The sequence below is a fragment of the Lithobates pipiens genome, unplaced genomic scaffold, assembly GCF_037356315.1.
Source record: "Lithobates pipiens isolate NorthernLeopardFrog02 unplaced genomic scaffold, aLitPip1_a1.2 Scaffold_18, whole genome shotgun sequence".
NCBI classification, from domain to species: domain Eukaryota; kingdom Metazoa; phylum Chordata; class Amphibia; order Anura; family Ranidae; genus Lithobates; species Lithobates pipiens.
This window is the reverse complement of record NW_027507758.1, coordinates 642,997,532-643,017,567: the sequence shown is the minus strand read 5'-3', so window position 1 is coordinate 643,017,567 and position 20,036 is coordinate 642,997,532. Positions and strand designations below refer to the sequence as shown.

General features: G+C 45.9%; 4 protein-coding genes across 5 annotated transcripts in view; 1 reads left to right on the top strand and 3 right to left on the bottom strand.

Annotated features, from left to right (window-relative positions):
* Positions 1-20,036, top strand: part of LOC143989623 (uncharacterized) — a 261,462-nt gene that overhangs the window by 157,308 nt on the left and 84,118 nt on the right. The window lies entirely within an intron of this gene.
* LOC143986907 (uncharacterized) overlaps positions 1-20,036 on the bottom strand; it is a 356,956-nt gene that overhangs the window by 313,595 nt on the left and 23,325 nt on the right. The gene's annotated exons all lie outside the window — the stretch shown is intronic.
* Positions 340-20,036, bottom strand: part of LOC143989914 (uncharacterized) — a 28,631-nt gene continuing 8,934 nt past the window's right edge. Inside the window, exons 3-4 of the mRNA XM_077490187.1 lie at positions 5,021-5,028; positions 340-1,626 (exon numbers count right to left, since the gene is read on the bottom strand). Of these exons, the coding sequence (XP_077346313.1) occupies positions 700-1,626; positions 5,021-5,028 (935 nt within the window). The 3' untranslated portion in view covers positions 340-699. The remainder of the gene's footprint in view (positions 1,627-5,020; positions 5,029-20,036) is intronic.
* Positions 7,733-11,869, bottom strand: LOC143989869 (uncharacterized). The gene is made up of 5 exons (XM_077490146.1): positions 11,790-11,869; positions 8,541-8,736; positions 8,327-8,424; positions 8,109-8,237; positions 7,733-8,029 (listed from the first exon to the last, which is right to left on the bottom strand). The coding sequence occupies exons 2-5, from the start codon at positions 8,572-8,574 to the stop codon at positions 7,766-7,768; spliced, it is 525 nt and encodes a 174-aa protein (XP_077346272.1). The 5' UTR covers positions 8,575-8,736; positions 11,790-11,869; the 3' UTR covers positions 7,733-7,765.

Here is a 20,036-nt window from a genome sequence, read left to right as displayed (position 1 = left end):
CAGAGTTCTGGCTTCACCGAACGGGTGAACAGCCGGTGTTCGAGTCGAATATGTGTTCGACTCGAACACCAAGCTCATCCCTAATGACCAGCTTTGACATGTTGTCCATAGAGAGAAGAGGCCCCATCACAGTCTCTGAATATCAACACATTTCACATGTCTTTATTATGCTGAATATTGTTTCTACAATCGCATGTTACTGATGATTGGAGTCACTGCCCCTTTGTGTATTCCGAGGCCTTTGTGCCATCGAACTTCACCTCTTTTATCATAACATGTTTTTAGAATTACAAAAAAAAATGACCAATATTACTCACAGTGGGAGGAATGCGGGCAACATTCATTTAACAATTTATTTAATAGTCCGCTAAATATTTACAAAAGCTACAAAATGGATGAAAGGTAATGACTCCATTTTTATTTTTCTCCTGCTATCAATGGCCGACATGGTACAACACTTCATCCATGTCTTTGGTGATCTCTGATCTCCTTATCAACTGTTTCTTCCATGATGAAGATCAGCCATGGAGTATATCTGAGGTGTATATCAGGGTGTGCTTCTTCTCCACATGAGACCTGTGATGTCCAGCAACATTCATATAGAAGACATTTCCCACACTCAAGACACTAATACACCTTGAGGGTTGTGTGAGATCTCTGATGTACAGGAAGACAGGACTTCAGTGAGGAACAATTCCCTCACTCAGGACACGAATACGACTTCTCCCCCGTGTGAGATCTCTGATGTTTGTAAAGAGTGGACTTATGTGAAAAACATTTCCCGCATTCAGAACAGGAATATGGCTTCTCCCCTGTGTGAGATCTCTGATGTGTATAAAGATTGGACTTCTGTGAAAAACATTTCCCGCACTCAGGACACAAATGTGGCTTCTCTCCCGTGTGAGATTTCTGATGTGTGGAAAGACTGGACTTCTCTGAAAAACATTTCCCGCACACAGGACAGGAATGCGGCTTCTCCCCCGTGTGAGATCTCTGATGTGCGGAAAGATTGGACTTCTGTGAAAAACATTTCCCGCACTCAGGACAGGAATGCAGCTTCTCCCCTGTGTGAGATCTCTGATGTGCGGAAAGACTGGACTTCTCTGAAAAACATTTTCCGCACTCAGGACAGGAGTGCGGCTTCTCCCCTGTGTGAGATCTCTGATGTGTGCAAAGATGGTACTTCACTGAAAAACATTTCCCACACTCAGGACAGGAATGTGGCTTCTCCCCTGTGTGAGATCTCTGATGTCTGTAAAGATTGGACCTCTGTGAAAAACATTTCCCACACTCAGGACAGGAATACGGCTTTTCCCCCGTGTGTGATCTCTGATGTGCGGAAAGACTGGATTTCTCTGAAAAACATTTCCCGCACTGAGGACAGGAATACGGCTTCTCCCCCGTGTGAGATCTCTGATGTGTGGAAAGATGGGACTTCTCTGAAAAACATTTCCCGCACTCAGGACAGGAATACGGCTTCTCTCCTGTGTGAGATCTCTGATGTGTGTAAAGATGAGACTTCCGTGAAAAACATTTCCCGCACTCAGGACAGGAATACGGCTTCTCTCCTGTGTGAGATCTTTTATGCACATTAAGTTTGGATTTAAAAGGGAAACACTTCCCACACTCAGTACAGGAAAGCCTCTTCTCTGTTGGAAGGACGGCACCGTCCCTCACAGTCTGAGGTTCCTCAGGATAAGAGGAATACGATGGTCCATCTACACTGTGTGGTGCCGGATGGACATTTGAGGTAGTCGGGTTTTCTCCTGGACTATACTGTGTGATGTCCTCATCTTCTACTTTACAGTCTGGAGACAAAGTGAGACAATCCTCTGAGGTTTTCCTCATCTCCCGTCCATCTACTAAAATAGAAATACAAAAGATTATTACTAGACATGAGCTGATTGGTTCCCCTAAACCAGGACTCCGCCCACATCAGGCAGCTTTGTCTCTGAGGATCTTACAATTCCCCCCTCAAGGTAACTATTAAATGGGTCCTCTGATCTCCTACCAGATCATTTCTTTATTCATGGACCTTAGTCAGAGAGTGAGGAAACAACGAGAACTGTCTTTTATAGGAGTGACAGTGATGAGGGGATTATAGGACGAGTGTCCCCTCCCCCTCTATCACTCATTGCCATCTTCCCAACACAAGAAGTCCTCACCTTCCTTATTTAGTCCATGATTTAGTCATGAATAACAGTGGGGCTGAGCCCCACCAGAGGTCAGAGAGTGAGGATGGGGGGAGAACAACCAAGATGAAGACTGGACTGATCCTGAAGACCCCATCATTGGGTTATTGACTCCTCCCTCATTATCACTTTCTGTTTAAGGGTCCAATGTTGGAGGATGTTATCACACTATTATCACCATGTAAAAGTCTGTCCTCCAATCACATCATCCGATATAAAATGTCCAGCTGGCAGGAAATGGGTGTAACAGGACTATGTAATGTATAACTTATTACATAGGATAGAACAGTTAGGATTTTATAGTATCAGAATGATGTAATGTACACTATAGAGTATATAGTGCAGGGGTCAGGAGTATGTAATGTAAAATATAAATTATATAGTGCAGGGGTCAGGAGTATGTAATGTACAATATAGAGTGTATAGTGTAAGGCGGCCCTCATATTTTTCACTCGCGTACTCGCATTTTGTGAGAGGAAAATGATGGCTGCCTCGAAGGAGGGGGGCGAGCACCACCAGCAGGCGGAGGTTGAACAGTAGCTGTTGTACTAGCCCGGGGAAGAGAGGAGAGGAAGAGTCAAGCTGGCCTATCATCAGAGAGCGGGGATTGCCCAATTTAACAGTTTTCATTGGAATTGCTGGGTTCCCGGCGCCGCTCACCATCACACAGTCCGGCCTCCTCACTGCTCACCGTCACATACAGCCCGCCTACTCACCCAGCACCGCTCACCATCACACAGTCCCGCCTCCTCGCCCGGCACATTTGATAGACAGAACATCGGTCCAATGCCAGGAGAGAAAAAAAAAAGTGCCGTGTGTGGGCAAGTTCCTTCATTCAAAACTTTGAGCGGACTGTTTGACGAACTTAGTTTCGGCAAACAGTCCGCCCGTGTGTACGCGGCCTTACAGTGGGAAATCCCCGCTCTCTGATGATCGGCCAGCTCAACTCTTCCTCTGCACAGGTGAGACTGTACTGATGGGCACGGGTCTCGCCGTCAAGAGGGGCACTAATAAAGTTGTTGTTAATATTTATTTTGGTAACTTAATTCTGCATAAGACATTTAAGTTTAATTTCATGAGATAATTTCTGAGGGTGTGTTTAGGGGTGGAGACTGGATGGGTTGGGTGGAGCAACTGGTGGCGAGTAACCTTTAGACCCCTTTCACACTGGGGTGTTTTTCAGGCGCTTTAGCGTTAAAAAAGCGCCTGTAAAGCGCTTGAAAGAAGCCTCATTTGCAGTCCCAATGTGAAATCCCAAGTGCTTTAAGAGCCCTTTCACAATGTCAGCACCCAAAAAATGCTCGTAAAGCGCCGCTTAACCACTTCCCGACCAGCGCACGATGATGTACGTCGACAGCATGGCACGGGCAGGCATATTGGCGTACATGTACGTCCAATATTCGATGCCGCCCTGCCATCGGGAGCGCGCCGCCGGCGGCGCGCTCCCGCGCTGGTCGGGACCCCGTGAGTCCGGTCGCGGGACCCGCGGACTCGATCGCCGCGGGCATCCCCGCGATCGTCTTACGGAGCGGCCGAATGGAGGAAATGCTGTATAAACAACATTTTTCCATTCTGCCTAGCAACTAGTGACGCTGATCTCTGCTCCATGTGATTGGAGCAGAGATCAGTGTACACTAAATGAAAGCCCAACCCCCCCACAGTTAGTAACACACCCCTAGGAACACTTAACCCCTACACTGCCACCCACTGGTTAACCCCTTCACTGCCAGTGTAATTTACACAGGAATCACTGCATTTATATAGCAGTGATTACTGTATAAATGACAATGGTCCCAAAAATGTCCGATGGGTCCCCCACAATGTCGCAGTCACAATAAAAATCGCAGATCGCCGCCTTTACTAGTAAAAAAAAAAAAATAATAAAAAAATTATTAATAAAAATGCTATAAAACTATCCCTATTTTGTAAACGCTATAACTTTTGCGCAAACCAATCAATAATCGCTTATTGCGATTTTTTTTACCAAAAATATGTAGAAGAATACGTATCGGCCTAAATTGAGGGAAAAAATTTTTTTTATATATTTTTGGGGGATATTTATTATAACAAAAAGTAAAAAATAATGCGTTTTTTTCAAAATTGTAGCTCTATTTTTGTTTATAGCGCAAAAAATAAAAACCGCAGAGGTGATCAAATACCACCAAAAGAAAGCTCTATTTGTGGGAAAAAAAGGACGTCAATTTTGTTTGGGAGCCACGTCGCACGACCGCGCAATTGCCAGTTAAAGCGACGCAGTGCCGAATCGTAAAAAGTGGCCTGGTCTTTGACCAGCAAATTGGTCCGGTCTGAAAGTGGATAAACTAGCAGCGCTTTTCTAGCATTTTTGGGGCGCTTTTAAAGCCATGCTAGTGGCCAAATAACGGGTTAAAAGCGGCCACAAAACGCTGCTGCCAATAGCGTTTTACAGGCGCTTCCCATTGATTTCAATGGGAAGGGGCGCTTTAGGAGTGTTGTATTCACCGCTCCAAAAGCGCTGCAAAGAAGCTGCTTGCAGGACTTTTTTTGACGCCCTGCCAGCACAGCGCCTCAGTGTGATTTTACATTGGGATTGCAGTTGCAGCTTCTTTCAGGCGCTTTTTTTAACGCTAAACCGCATGAAAAACGCCTGAAAAACACCCCAGTGTGAAAGGGGTCTTAAGGGCCGGCTAGTAGCTCAGGACTTGAAATTTTGAGCCCTGGTGTAAGGGTCAGGAGTATGTAATGTAGAATATAAAGTATACAGTGTAAGGGTCAGGACTCATAATATTGGTATTCAGTAATCAGTGGAAGATGAAATGATTACATGAGACAAGTTGCAGAGGTCCCACACCGCTGCCTCCCATCTCCTGAGACTGCACTCAGTGACTTGGGTCTGAGACTATACAGACATATCCCTCCACCCGGCACAGCCAGCAGACAACACAACAAGTAATCCTGGGGGGATTGTTCTGTCAGAGATCTTGTCATACCCGGGTATGGGGCAGAAGACCCAAATCACATACCCCAGGTGCCTAGATCTAGTAACATCTATGGGGAAAATGAACATTTTGCTGCCAGCTGATCCCCAGAATCTCCATAAATCCAGTCTAGATACATAAATTGTGTCGGCAGCACAGAGAAGGAAGATTATCGGAGAGAAATCCAGGAATACAGGACAGGGAACACAGCTCAGGAAAGTGACCAGGGGATTACAGGCTGATATCACCCAGCCCCCGCCCTACTCTGGACCAATCAGTGAGCAGTATGGGTGGAGGAATGGATTTAGTGTTAATGACCCACCTGTGCTGATCTCTGTAGGAGTGTCCTCCTCTATAAATGTCCCCGTTATTCCATCCTCCTCCATAGACTGCTGATCATCCCTCACATACCTCTCTTCTTCTTCTGATTTCACCTCAAATTCTATATCCATTGGATCTCCACTCTAAACCAAGAAAATGAGAGAGAATATCATCTGTAAGATAGAAGATTTATTATTGCGGCATCACATAGAAAATACACACATTGGGGCTGATTTAGATGAATGCGCTGCGCCGGTTCATACCGCCATTTGTGCGCCAGATAAATGATCAACTGAGCGTATGAAGCGGCGCACACATAAGCACAACACATAATATGCCGGTGCAATTCATAATAGCGCGTGCCGTATCATTAACAGTCCATTCACACAGGGGCAACACAACTTCCAGAGCGACTTTGGGAGGCAACTTGGACACGACTTGAGTGTGAATCACAGGGCGACTTGGGGCGACTTACAACACGGCTTTAAGTCGCCCCCAGGCCAGGCGACTTTAATAAAAAATAAAAAAGCACGGGTTCCCCTCCAAGAGCATACCAGGCACTTCAGGTCTGGCATGGATATTAAGGGGAACCCCACACACACAAAAAAAAGGGTGTGGGGGTCCCCCTTAAAATCCATACCAGACCCTTATCCCAGCACGCAACCTGGCAGGCCGCAGGAAAAGAGGGGGGGATGAGAGAGTGCCCCCCCTCCTGAACCGTACCAGGCCACATGCCCTCAACATTGGGAGGGTACTTTGGGGTCCTTCCCAAAGCACCTTGTCCCCATGTTGTTGAGGATAAGGGCCTCATCCCCACAACCCTTGCTTATCGGAATCTGGAAGCCCCTTTAACAAGGAGACCCCCAGATCCCGGCCTCACCCCGTGTGAAATGGTAAGGGTACTCTACCATTTTACCAAAAAAGTGACAAAAGTGTTAAAAATGACAAGAGACAGTTTTTGACAATTCCTTTTTTAAAGTCTTCTTTCAGAAGAGGGAGGTGGAGTCACCGGATGGCACCGCCCTCCGTTATATAAGACCTGTCAGAAGAAGAGAAGCGTCACACAGCGGGAGCCTCCCATTGCACGGAGCGGCCCGAGAACGAAGAGAGACGCTGTGGAGGAAGATGCCGGACGAGAACACCAGAGCAAGAAGAAGAGGATCGGAGGAAGAAACCGAAGGAAGAAGAAAGGAAGAAGGAAGACCAGAAGAAAGAAGATGAAAGAAGACTTTAATAAAGGAATTGTCAAAAACTGTCTCTTGTCATTTTTTACACTTTTGGCACTTTTTTGGTGAAATGGTAAGGTTACTTTTGTACCCCCTTACCATTTCACATAGGGGGGAAGCCGGGATCTGGGGGTCCCCTTGTTAAAGGGGGCTTCCAGATTCCGATAAGCCCCCTGCCCGCAGACCCCCACAACCACCGGCCAGGGTTGTGGGGATGAGGCCCTTGTCCTCATCAACATGGGGACAAGGTGATTTGGGGGGGACCCCAAAGCATCCTCCCAATGTTGAGGGCATGTGGCCTGGTTGCAGTTCAGAAGGGGTGGGCACTCTCTCGCCCCCCCTCTTTCCCTGCGGCCTGCCAGGTTGCGTACTCGGATAAGGATCTGGTATGGATTTTGAGGGGGACCCCCACGTCATTTTTTTGGGGCACGGGGTTCCCCTTAATATCCATATCAGACCTGAAGGGCCTGGTATGGAATTTCAGGGGACCCCCACACATTTTTTTTTCTTATTTTATTTCTCTTAATCCTAACATGAGTTTTGTGCAAATAGCCATAAAAAAAACATAGAAGTGAACCAGCGCAAAAAAAAAAAAAAAGTCAAGTTGAGAGGTGCGCCTTTTCAGCTTATGCAAATGAACCTACGTGGCTTGACATTTACTAAGATTTTGCCGGCGCAGTGAACCAGAGCACTTGAACGGGTGCAAATGCCTTCTTGCGCATGCGCAGTGCATAAATTGACCTAGCGCAGTTCCAAGTGTATTTGCAGGTGCAGCAAGCTTGTTTAGAGGAAGTTACTTTTCTATTCTATTTTGGGCATATTTGTTACTTGGACAGTCATATCTATACTTCCTCACATCCCCCATAATATTCGCACTTCCAGCTTCTTTTAATTCTGAGTTGAAGATGCCGTGCGCCAGGTCTATAGCGGCGCACAGATCGCGGCCGCCCGTTTGCCGGCATGCTCATAGTAAATGGGGAATTGCGCTGTGTTACAGGTGAAAATGCTTTGTGAATACGAAAACGGCTGTTGCGCGTCGTCGTGCGCCGCAACTCATGGTGCAAATGCTTTATAAATTAGTCCCATTGTCTCTATAAGTGTGTTTGATAACCTCCATCCCACCAACCTTGTAACAGTGGGGGATGGTGTGATCTTCCTGTGTGGAATCCCGGGAATACAGAGGACGGGGACATCTCTCTGGTGGGTTCCTGGTATTTGGTGGATCCATCATATCCTTGTGTCCTTCTGAAAACTCCTCCATCACTCCATACTCCTCATCCTCCTCTTTATACTCTTCTTTAACAACAATATTATCATCCCCGAGGTTTCCACTCTGAATATATAATAAAACATGCATTGTAATAATCATGCTGTGTATAAATCAGAACTACCAATAATTGTCACTCATCTACCTGATGATGGTGGGGGATGGTGCACAGATCTTTGTGTTCCTTTAGAGACTCCTCCATCACCCCATCCTCATCATCCTCCTCTTTTATCTCTTCTTTAACCTCAACTTTAGAATCTCTCAGGTTTCCACTCTGAATATATAATAAAAATGACATCAATGGTAACAATGCAGATAATGTACAGATCCTAATGATACTATCAGTGATTGTTCCTCATCTACCTGATGATGGTGGGGGATGGTGTGACCTTCCTGTGTGGAATCCCGGGAATACAGAGGACGGGGACATCTCTCTGGTGGGTTCCCATTACTGGATCCATCTGTAGGAAACACACACACTGACTGAATACATTGTTTCTATGTGTTTATCAGATGATGGGGGATCTAGGTGGAGCCTCCGTACTGCTCTCTCCTTTACAATAAAGTCTCCTCTTACCCGGTGATGTGAGGGGCGGCTGATTGTCCATCATGACGTCCTTCCCGGCTCCGCTCACCTCTCCTGTCAGCAGCTCGATGATCTCTCTGGTGACTTCTAGAATCTTCTTTGTATTTCTCTATTCTATCAGGGAGGGAGGTGGAGGCAATGTGATGGTCATATGATCTCCACACTTCACAGGAGGAAAACTCTAGATCTGAACACAAATAGTAAAATCAAATGATATTCCCAGAATCCTCCTCACCCCTCCATTCAGGTCTCCATTTTATTAAAGCTCCACTTCAGACTGAGGTATTATTTTCCCACACAGAACCCCCACACTATGCAGGATAAATCCTTGTTGCAGGTATTCTGACATCATTATATACAATGCAGGACCAACAGTCCCCCTTTGCTAGTGAGGATGCCAAGACTCCACCCACATCCTAATGCCCCGTACACACAATCAGAAATTCTGCCAGCACAAGTCGGATGTGAGCTTTTGGTCAGAAATTCCGACCATGTGTACGCTCCATCAGACTTTTGCTGGCATAATTCCAGCCAGCAAATGATTGAGAGCAGGTTCTCTATTTTTTCAGTCTGAAAAAGTTCCTATCTGAAAACGCATTCGTCTGTATGCAATTCGGATGCGCAAAAAATCACGCATGCTCGGAAACAATTTGATGCATGCTCAGAAACATTGGACTTTCTCGGCTCGTCGTAGTGTTGTACATCACCGCGTTCTCGAAAAGTTCAGAGAACTTTTGTGTGACCGTGTGTATGCAAGGCAAGCTTAAAGAGGAAGTAAACCCTGATGGGTGTTACTTCCTCTTTGTCTCCCTGCAAAGGTAAAGTATAATGGGCTACTATGCATTGCATCACCTCACATGGCATCGCATCACATTGCAATTACAAGCCCATTATGTGTAACTTACCTGACACAGGAGCCAGCCATGTCACCGATGTTCCCTGTAGCACGGAGCGTCCTTCTTCCGGGTATCTCTGCTCCAGCCACTCACAGCGCCGGAGCAGCGATGACGTCACTCCCAAGCATGCACACGGGAGCCGCCACTAACAGCATATCGCCATTAACAATGGCATTGTAGGTTTAGGAGATATTTCTTGGACCTACAGGTAAGCTTTAATCTAGGCTTACCTGTAGGTCAAATTCAATCAGAAAAAACATCCAAGTTTTTTTCTGACAGAATTTCTGATCATGTGTATGGGGAATAAGAGCGTCAGAGAAAAAAAAAACTGGATTGAGGGACATTGGGAGGAGGAGCTGTGAGGTCAGTGTGATGTCATAGGCCATATAGACTCTGGATGGAGGGACATTGGGAGGAGGAGCTGTGAGGTCAGTGTGATGTCATAGGACATATAGACTCTGGATGGAGGGACATTGGGAAGAGGAGCTGTGAGGTCAGTGTGATGTCATAGGACATATAGACTCTGGATGGAGGGACATGGGAGGAGGAGCTGTGAGGTCAGTGTGATGTCATAGGACATATAGACTCTGGATGGAGGGACATTGGGAGGAGGAGCTGTGAGGTCAGTGTGATGTCATAGGACATATAGACTCTGGATGGAGGGACATTTGGATGGGGAGATTTGAGGGGCCCTCTATATGAGGCTCCTGTGAAAACCAAATCATTGTTCCTGGGTGTGTCCTTCCTCTCCTAAACTGAAGAGTGAACTTTGACCTTTACCATACAGAAATCTGTCAGGAATCTGTGAAAGTAAGCTCTCATGTGATCAGGTGACGTGCGGAGGAACGGAGTGTAAATAGCAGACAATTTTCTCCAGAGCTCCTAATGGTGGGAATGGATTTTGCTTAGTGCTGGTGCCAAGTTTCCACCCCCCAGGATCACTGCAGGTGTGGAGAAAAGCTGTGTAAGAGGATATGGAGGAGAGATGAGGAGGAGATCCAGGAATCAAGATAAAGGTCAGGACAAGCAACAGACGAGCGCATCCAAGAGATGAAGCCGGGGTCACTACACAGAAAATCAATCCAAGGAAACAACAGGCAGGACGAGGAATAGCAAGAAGGAGCTCAGAGACAAATGAGAATATTGCTCAGCCAATGGGAGATGATCTCAGCATGACTTACATAATGAAGGAGATGAGGGGGAGGGGAGGGAAGGAAGTCACTTATGGCGGGGCTTGACAAATTCGCTTTCAATCTGGGAGCCAGCTAAAAAAGTTAGGACAAAGTTTTTTAGAGCAGTGTGGGTTGTCAGCACCTGAGGACGGGCAAGTAATGTGTGAGTAATCTGTGGGGTGCAGAATGTAGGACATGGCGTACAGGGTGCATGAGATGGATGCATGACATGTGGTACAGAACACAGGACATGGGGTGATGGATACCGGAGAAGACTGTTGGTCACTGCAGGGGTGCAGTGTGCAGAATGCAAGACAGGGGGTGCAGGGTGAAGGATGCAGGGCATGTGGTACAGGGTGCACGATGCAGGACATGGGGAGCCGAGTGCAGAACAAAGGCCATGGGATACAGGGTACAAGAGATGGGTGCAGGACATGAGGTGCAGGGGGAAGGGTACAGTGTGCAGAACGTGGGGTGTAGAACGCAGGACATGGGATTCGGGTACCGGAGAAGGGTGGGGGACATGATATGCAGGGGAAGGGTACAGTGTGCAGAATGTAGGGTGCAGGACATGTGGTACAGAACACAGGACAAAGTGTGCAGGACATGGGATTCGGGGGTGAAAAACATGGGGTGAAGAAAGCAGGAGATGGGGTGCAGGGTTGAGGTCAACGAAGGACATGGGGTGCAGGGTGGCATTCAGAGGACATGTGGTGCAGTACGCAGGACACGGAGTGCAGTGAGAATGGACTGACAAGAGCCCAGGGGCCAGGACACCATTTCTTGTAACCATGGTTACCTGGGATTTGTTGAGCCCTGAATTATGGTGACCATAGAGACATGGAAATTCAGCGGGTTCAGCAGGGATCGGTCACATTTCCATCCATGTGTGGTCACTGCCGGATAAAAGCCACTCCATCAGCGGCTGCAGCCAATAGCTTCATCACTGATCTGTGTATTCTGAGAGCAGAGGAGCGCATAGCACAGAATACAATAGTGCAGCAGGGAGGATTCCCCCATCCCCCTCCAATGTGTGGAGGGGGGAATCACTTCATTTTTTTCCTCTCATCCCGCTGGATGAACGATAAAACTGAACCATGTATGGCCAGCTTTGGAAGGAAGATATATTCATCATCAACTGATCCCCCTGAAGGGGTTAATCTACAAATTACCTCCTCTGCCGCCAGATCCAGCAACGTCTCCTCTCTACGTCCTTCCAAATGCAATGTCCTTTGTCTTCTCTCTATCTAAACATCACTTCCTGTCTCTGCTGACATCACTTCCGGTCTTTGTCTACATCACTTCCTGTCTGTACCTAACATCACTTCCTGTCTTCCATAGAGACTTCCGGTCTGGGTAGAAGTGAGATCACCACCTTGTGGAAATCAGAGGAACTGCAGCGCTGAGAAACGTGTGTGTATGTACTGTATATCCTTATAGATGGGCCATCTCCACTCTCACCAAGGGGGATAGAAATATATTACTGCTCGGGGGGGAGACATTTTGGCCCCTTTGATTTTGCAGTAAAATTGATGTCAGATTTAGTCATGTAGAACATCTGTTATATGGATACAAAGTGCCCCAGCCGAGAGTAAAGGGTGGAAATGGCTCCTGATCCCCAGATTTGGGCAATTATGTCACCAATATAAATAGAATAAAACCTGTGCTATGTGTAATAACTCAAATACCCACAGAAATTACTTATACCGGACTGCTGCTGTAACAAAGGTAAGTGTTCCCTTTATCAACTAGAAGAGCATTATGTGTCCCAGCGCTGTCCTATTGTGTGTGCACATAAATCATCACACATACACTAAAATATGTGGAGACATTCATATATAAAGTGCTAGGGGCTCAAATAATATTCTCTGCAGATCTACTGCTTCCACTTTACACCTACTTCACTGATATTATGGTGTTTATCAATAAATGAAGTATACTGATTCATGTGCAAATTCATATACAACATAAAGTGCTTTGTGCTCAAGATGCTGTTCACTGCAGATCCACTGCTTCCACTTTGCATCTACTTCATTAATCTTATAATATTTTCTGCTATATTAAATAAACTAAAATCTGTGCAAATTCATGTAATCATTCAATATTTTGTACTCAATATAGTGTTCTCTGCAAGTCCACTTCTTCCACTTTGCATCTACTTCAATTAACTTATTATTATTATTATTATTATTATTATTATTATTATTATTATTATTTAGCTCAAAATAAATCCACCAATCAATGAGAAGTTGATAAGGTGTAAAGTTCTCAGTGCTCCAAACTGTGGCAGCTGTAGTGCAGCCATGTCTTCTTCCTCCTCTTACACACGTGATGGTGATGGCGCCCCCTTAGTGCTGATTTTTATTGATTTCTGGATTTATTTTTTTAGCAAAATATGGTTTTAGAAGTAAATGCAAAGTGGAAGCAGTGGACTTGCATAGAACACTATATTGAGCAAAAAACTGTGTATGATTACATGAATTTGCACAGATTTTTATTTTATTTTATATAGCAGCAAATATTATAAATGAATGAAGTAGGTGAAAAGTGGCTGCAGTGGATCTGCAGAGAACAGCATCTTGAGCACAAAGCACTTTATGTTGTATATGAATTTGCACATGGATCAGTTTACTTCATTTATTGATAAACACCATAAGATCAGTGAAGTAGGTGTAAAGTGGAAGCAGTAGATCTGCAGAGAATATTATTTGAGCCCCTAGCACCTTATATATGAATGTCTCCACATAATTTAGTGTATTTGTGATGATTTATGTGCACACACAATAGGACAGCGCTTTGACACAGGTAGCTGAAGTCCTACCCCACCACTGGTGAAAATGTGTGGCTCCTATCATCTATGGTTCTGGAGATACGGGCCTCCTTGTTCAGCCTGTCAGAAGCTACATACAGAGCGGCCAGTATAAATACAAGCCGGCACACTCTGATTGCAGCAGACTGAGAGGATGAGATCACAGAGTCTCTCCTCACTTCTTATCAGAGGCACTGAGGTCAATGGACAGCTTGAAATCTTGGACCAATAGTAAAGTACCATCGGTCTCAGCTGTCCAATAAAAATGCTGAAGTGGAGGCACGCCTCTCACGGCAGTGTCATAGAAGGGGGCGTGTCTAAAAGACAAACACTCCTTTCCAGCCCCGCCCTCTTACCTAGAATGAAATAACACGTGTTCATGTGTATAAGATTTACCCAAAATCCCCCATGTTTTCCTCACACAGTAAAGAGGGAGAATGAGAATCTTCTGCTGATGAAAAGGTACGAGAGAAATCATATATTTATATGTTATAAGATCATCGTTTATTATTTATCTATTTACCGAGAAATTACTGGTTATAACTTCAGACTTCACTCATTTCTCCATTAATCCCCCTGATTGAGTACAGAAAATATAATAATTGACCTCAAAAATAATATATAATAATTATTTGTATATTACTTATGGTAATTAACCCCTTCCCACCCCGCCCAATCCTGACACTTCTCTCCTACATGTAATAATCATCATTTCTTTGTTAGAAAATTACTCAGAACCCCAAAACATTATATATATATTGTTTTATCAGAGACCCTGGGGAATAAAATGGTGGTCATTGCAACTATTTATGTCACATGATATTTGTGCAGCAATTCTTCAAACACTTTTTTTGTTAAATATTTCATGAATAAAAAAAAACAATAACATTAGCCCGAATTTTGTATAATATGAAAGATGATGTTACACCGAGTAAATAGATACCAAATTTGTCAGACTTTAAAATTGCACACACTTGTGGAATGGCACCAAACTTCAGTACTTGAAAATCTCCATAGGCAGCACTTTCATTTTTTTTACAGGTTACATGTTTAGAGTTACAGAGGAGGTCTAGTGCTAGAATTATTGCTCTCGCTCTAATGATCGCGGCGTATGTAACCTGTGTGTATCTGGATCTGATACTATCCAGTCCCTCACCAGACACTCACCTCACCCAAACATTGAAAAAAAAATCTGGGACACTTTTTTGGCTGTAGGCGGAGTTGTGTTATAATTAGGGGGCGGGGCATGTGGTTATAGGCGTGACATAAGAAAAGGGGAAAATGTGGCACGCACACCGCACCGCGACAAAATACGGGTGTGGTTTACATAAAATAGTGGGTGTGGCTTATGTGGGCGTGGCTCAAATGGGTGTGGTTAGAGTCTGAGATGAATGCGGGATGGAGAGGGAAAAGGGGGGGATGGAGGGACAGCAGCCCCAGATCCTACACCACAATAGCAATATGTGTTTTCCAGAGTTTGACAATCAGCAGATAAAGATACTCCAAATACCCGGTGTTAGCGCTTCAATCATCCCGGCGCCATGATTGTTATGGTGTCAGGATGATTGAAGCGCATTATTTCTATTATTACATTGTAATATAAAATGAAATCATTCAACTCACCATAATGCAGAATCAGTGGGAGCCCTAAGTGCGTCACTAGCCACGTTGCCTGCCACCAGATGCCATCAGGTGCCCCCAGCAGAGTCCCTCCTTACATCAGGTGCCCCATCAGAGCAGCCTTCCTCACATCTGTGTCTCCATCAGCGGAGCCCCTCCTTACATCTGGTGTCCCCATCAGTCCTCCGTACATCTGGTGCCCCTCTGACATCCAGACTGCCCCCCGACATCCAGACTGGCCCCCTCTGACATCCAGACTGGCCCCCCTCTGACATCCAGACTGGCCCCCCTCTGACATCCAGACTGGCCCCCCCTCTGGCATCCAGACTGGCCCCCTCTGACATCCAGACTGGCCCCCTCTGACATCCAGACTGCCCCCTCTGACATCCAGACTGGCCCCCCTCTGACATCCAGACTGGCCCCCCTCTGACATCTAGACCTGCCCCCCTCTGACATCCATACTGGCCCCCCTCTGACATCCAGACTGGCCCCCCTCTGACATCCAGACTGGCCCCCTCTGACATCCAGACTGCCCCCTCTGACATCCAGACTGGCCCCATCTGACATCCAGACTGCCCCGCGACATCCAGACTGCCCCCTCTGACATCCAGACTGCCCCCCCTCTGAAATCCAGACTGGTCCCCCTCTGACATCCAGACTGGCCCCCCTCTGACATCCAGACTGGCCCCCCCTCTGACATCCAGACTGGCCCCCCCTCTGACATCCAGACTGGCCCCCATCTGACATCCAGACTGGCCCCCCTCTGACATCAGGGAAGTGGACAAACTCCTTTGGAATGGTCTTAGTGTGGTGTAGTACGCCATCTAGAAGGGAGCGTCAGGGACAGGGGTCGTCGGGGACGTGGATAAACTCTGACGCTCCCTTCTGGATGGCGTACTACACCACACTAAGACCATTCCAAAGGAGTTTGTCCACTTCCCTGATGTCAGAGGGGGGCCAGTCTGGATGTCAGAGGTAAAGGTGATGGTGTAGTATAGCACGTCACCCAAAAGGGGGCGCCAGGGACGCAGGTAGCGTGGCTGTGTGGTTGTTATAATTCAAGCATACACATCTATTACAATTCATACAAATGTCATGTTATAATTGTGTTTGTGGATTGATGTTCAGCATTTTTGAAGGAGGTTGGAAGGTCAATCGGGACTATAGAAAGTGAATGTAGAAAGAGTGGACAGGAACCGATAAGGTGTCCTGAACAAGTGGGAGATTTAGAAGAAACAGAGGGAAGTGAAAATTTGAGGATCTCATTGATGAATATTAACTGCTGTACTTATCTGTCTGTTAAATGTCTTGTTGAGGGAAGTGAGTGGTCACGCACTACCCGACCCCTATTCTGTGGCCGTCTTGGACGGGCAGAACCGTGACTGAGTCTACGTTTTGGGAAGACGCATCGGGGCGACCCAGGTGGCAGTCGAGTATTGTAGACAAAACCTCTCTCTGTCGTACTATCTGTTTTGTCCTCATTAACTTGAGATTGGGATATAGTCTGAACCGGTACCAGGTGACGAATAGAGGAATTGCCAGACCCTTTCAGAATCCAAGGCAACCTCGTGACCCATCTAAAATCCTGAGCAGACACATAAATATCTCAGTCGTCAAGACAGAAAATAATGGGGCAGAAATTGGTTAAACCAGAGAAAGGGAAACTCGAAGATTTGTAGCGTCACCATTCCTCCAGGGGGTAGATTGCAGCCGGAGGAATGGTGGAAAATACTGAAGGAAAAACGAGGGGTGTTATCTGATAATGGTTTACTGAAAACTGAAGAAGCCTAGTATAATGTGTGCAATATTGGAATGTATTTGAAAGTATGCAATATGATGAAGCTCTAGTTATGAGCCTGTCAACATTTTTATAATGCATATCACTGATGGGTCTAGCAAAATAGAATTATATCAGGCAATGCATATGTTTGAGAAGGATCGCTGAGTTAAAAGAAAAATAAGCCTGAAGACTCATTTTTGAGCATGACAGAAGCATTCTGCAGCTGTGCTCCTCACCCCCATCCTTACACTTCACTGCAAGGAGTGAGGTGCCCCTCCCTTCAGATCCCTGTGTGAGAGACTGTCTGTAGGGATGTTAACTGTTGACAGGCTGTGAGATTACTGGTATAATTTGATGTTTGCATGTGTGGGATATACAGGACCGGGTTGATTTAGTTATTATTCTAGCAGGCTAGAATATTAAAGGAATTTTGCAAGTTGAGAAAACAGTAGTTAGACAATGAAACAGTACAAAAGAGAAGATATGTTTAGAATGGATTTTATGAAGAAATATGCAAATGTTAATGAAAGAAAAGGCTGAGAATGTTTTGATTACTTTAATTGTGGCAAAGACCACTCACAGGAAACAATTAATAGAAGAGATGGAGAGTTTTCTGCAGGAAAACAATTCTCCTGATGAAAGTTGCCGAGTAATAGGCAGTTGAAAAAACCCTACTTAGCAGTATGGAGAAATCTAGTCAGTTTATGTGAAATTAAAGCTGGAGACGCTCACTGGCCCATCATGGAGAAAAGTCTCTGTGATGTGAGGATTGTCGATGACAATACCTTTAATTCTGGTGTGGAATTCTGTGAGTAGCTGTGCGAGTGGGCGGAGGGCAGACTGGCTGATCAAGCTACAGGTATCCAAGATGTTACTCAAGACAAAACGGAGTCAGTAGAAAAGTTTTACACCGGACTGTCACAAGTTTTTTTTTCAGATTTGGTATTCATCACCCATAATATGGCACACAGCCAGATGCTGTCTTCAGCCTTTGTGGCAGGCCTCAAGGAGTCAATCTAAAAAGGCCTCACCATGGCCCAACCGGAGTACTGTGTGCAGCAGCAACAATATCAAAACCCTGGACATCCCACCTCAGAACACCTGGATCTCCTATGCTAGGAATTGGGCAAGCCAGTGTCACTAACCCATGTCAGGGCAACCTCTTCAAAGAACTCAGAAGGCCCATTAGTGAGGGTTACCCTACCCATTGAGGGACATCCAACCACTTTCCTAAGCAACACAGGTGCAGCCAGAAGCGTGATTAGAGAAGAGGATTTACCTGACCACTCATACCTTTCCGATATTGACATATCTTGTGTGGACATAGATGGAACTCCCAGAACTAACCCATTGACCCGCCCCCTACAAGTTGGAAAGTACCCAGACCTTCTGGCTCGATTCTTTGTCTCTTCCACCTGTCCACTCAATCTCCTGGGAGCAGATGTACTGTCCAGACTTCAGGCTTCCATTGTCTTCTTTGAAGATGGATCTATTACTGTCCCTTCTCCACTGGACATTAAGGACACTTCTGCTATGGTCCACAGGAGCTGAGGATGTAGGACATTTAAAGGTGCCACCAGTCATGGTGCTGTTGAAACTTGGAGCTCCCCTGCCCTGGAAACCCTCTAAAGTTATCCCAATCTACAAACCTATTTCACAGCATGTCAAAGCCCTCATGTCAAATGGCGCCCTGATACCCTGTACATCTCCATACAACACACCTCTGTTCCCTGTGAAGAAGAGAACCCCCAAGGCAGAACCAGACATGTACAGAATGGTCCAGGACCTCCGAGCAGATAATGAAGCTACGGTCCGGAAGCCTCCTTACTGATGCAACCCATTTATGATGCCCTGAAGTCTGAGCCCTTCCAAATGTCCTCAGAGGCAATATCCAACTTCAAGGCCCTCAAACAAGCCATTTCATCAGCTCCAGTTTTAGGGCTCCCAGACTACGAAAAAACGTTCAAGCTCTTTGTATCCGAACGTCTGGGACATTGCTGCCATACTCAACCAGATCCAGCCGAAAACATCTGTCCACTGCCAGACATTTGAGACTCCAATGTTCCCTCCTTCTACAATACAGCATTACTCTATTACGTTGTCAAACACTGAACCCTTCAACCCTTTTTCCACTTCCCGAGGGGGGAATAGAGGAGGAGCCAAGTCCACCCCATGACTGTTTTCAATTAATGCGGCTGTAAACCACACATATTCCCACCGTGAGTGAAATACCCCTGCATAATTCAGACCTAACACGGTTCTACAAGCTGAAGCCTTACCACCGGGGATGTCTGCACAGGAGACAGAGCTGCAAGCACTCACTACAGCATATAAACTGGCAGAGGGAAAAAGAGCCAACATTCATACAGACTCAAGATATGCTTTTAGTGTTGCCCATGACTTTGTTGTTATCTGGAAGGTCGGAGGATTCCTGACAGCTGCAGGAGCACTTGTGAAACACAGTCCAGCTATCAATGACCTGATGGACGCCTTACTTCTCCCAACCCAAGTGGCTAATTTGAAAGTAAAAGCACACGGCAAACTGAACTCGAAGGAAGCCGGAGGCAATCATCTAGCCGATTCAACTGCCAAACAGGCAGCCAGCAGTCCACGAGAAGTGGAAGGTAGAGTGGAAAAAGAAGACCACCCCATGCTTACACTACAGACTCTTCCAGTGGACAGAATTTATCTGAAAGAACTACAAGAAGCAGCAAGTCCGGATGAGAAGGAAAGCTGGAAGCAGAGGGGAGCAACCCTCAAGGATGGACTATTCGAGTGCAACAAGAAGCCTTGCTTACCCAGGAATATGTACTCGGGTGTGGTACAATGGGCACATGGAGCTGCCCATCTGTTAAAGACTCTTATGAATGTAGCTTCAGGAATCACTCCACTGACTAGCAACTTCTGTAAGTCGTGCACCATTTGTGCAAAGTGTAACCCGGGATGCACAGAGAAGATGCCACAGAAACACCTGGCAAAGAACTTGTACCCTTTCCAGCGGATACAATTTGACCACATCCAAATGCCAAAGATTGGATGATATGAGTACATCTTAGTAGTTTCACACAGCCTACCACCCCCAGAGTACGGGGAAGGTAGAAAGAATGAATGACACATTAAAGACTTGAATGTTAAAAATGGCCCAAGAGACTGGTATGCATTGGCTGGACAGCCTGCCCATTGCCCTGTTCAGCATCAGATACACACCAA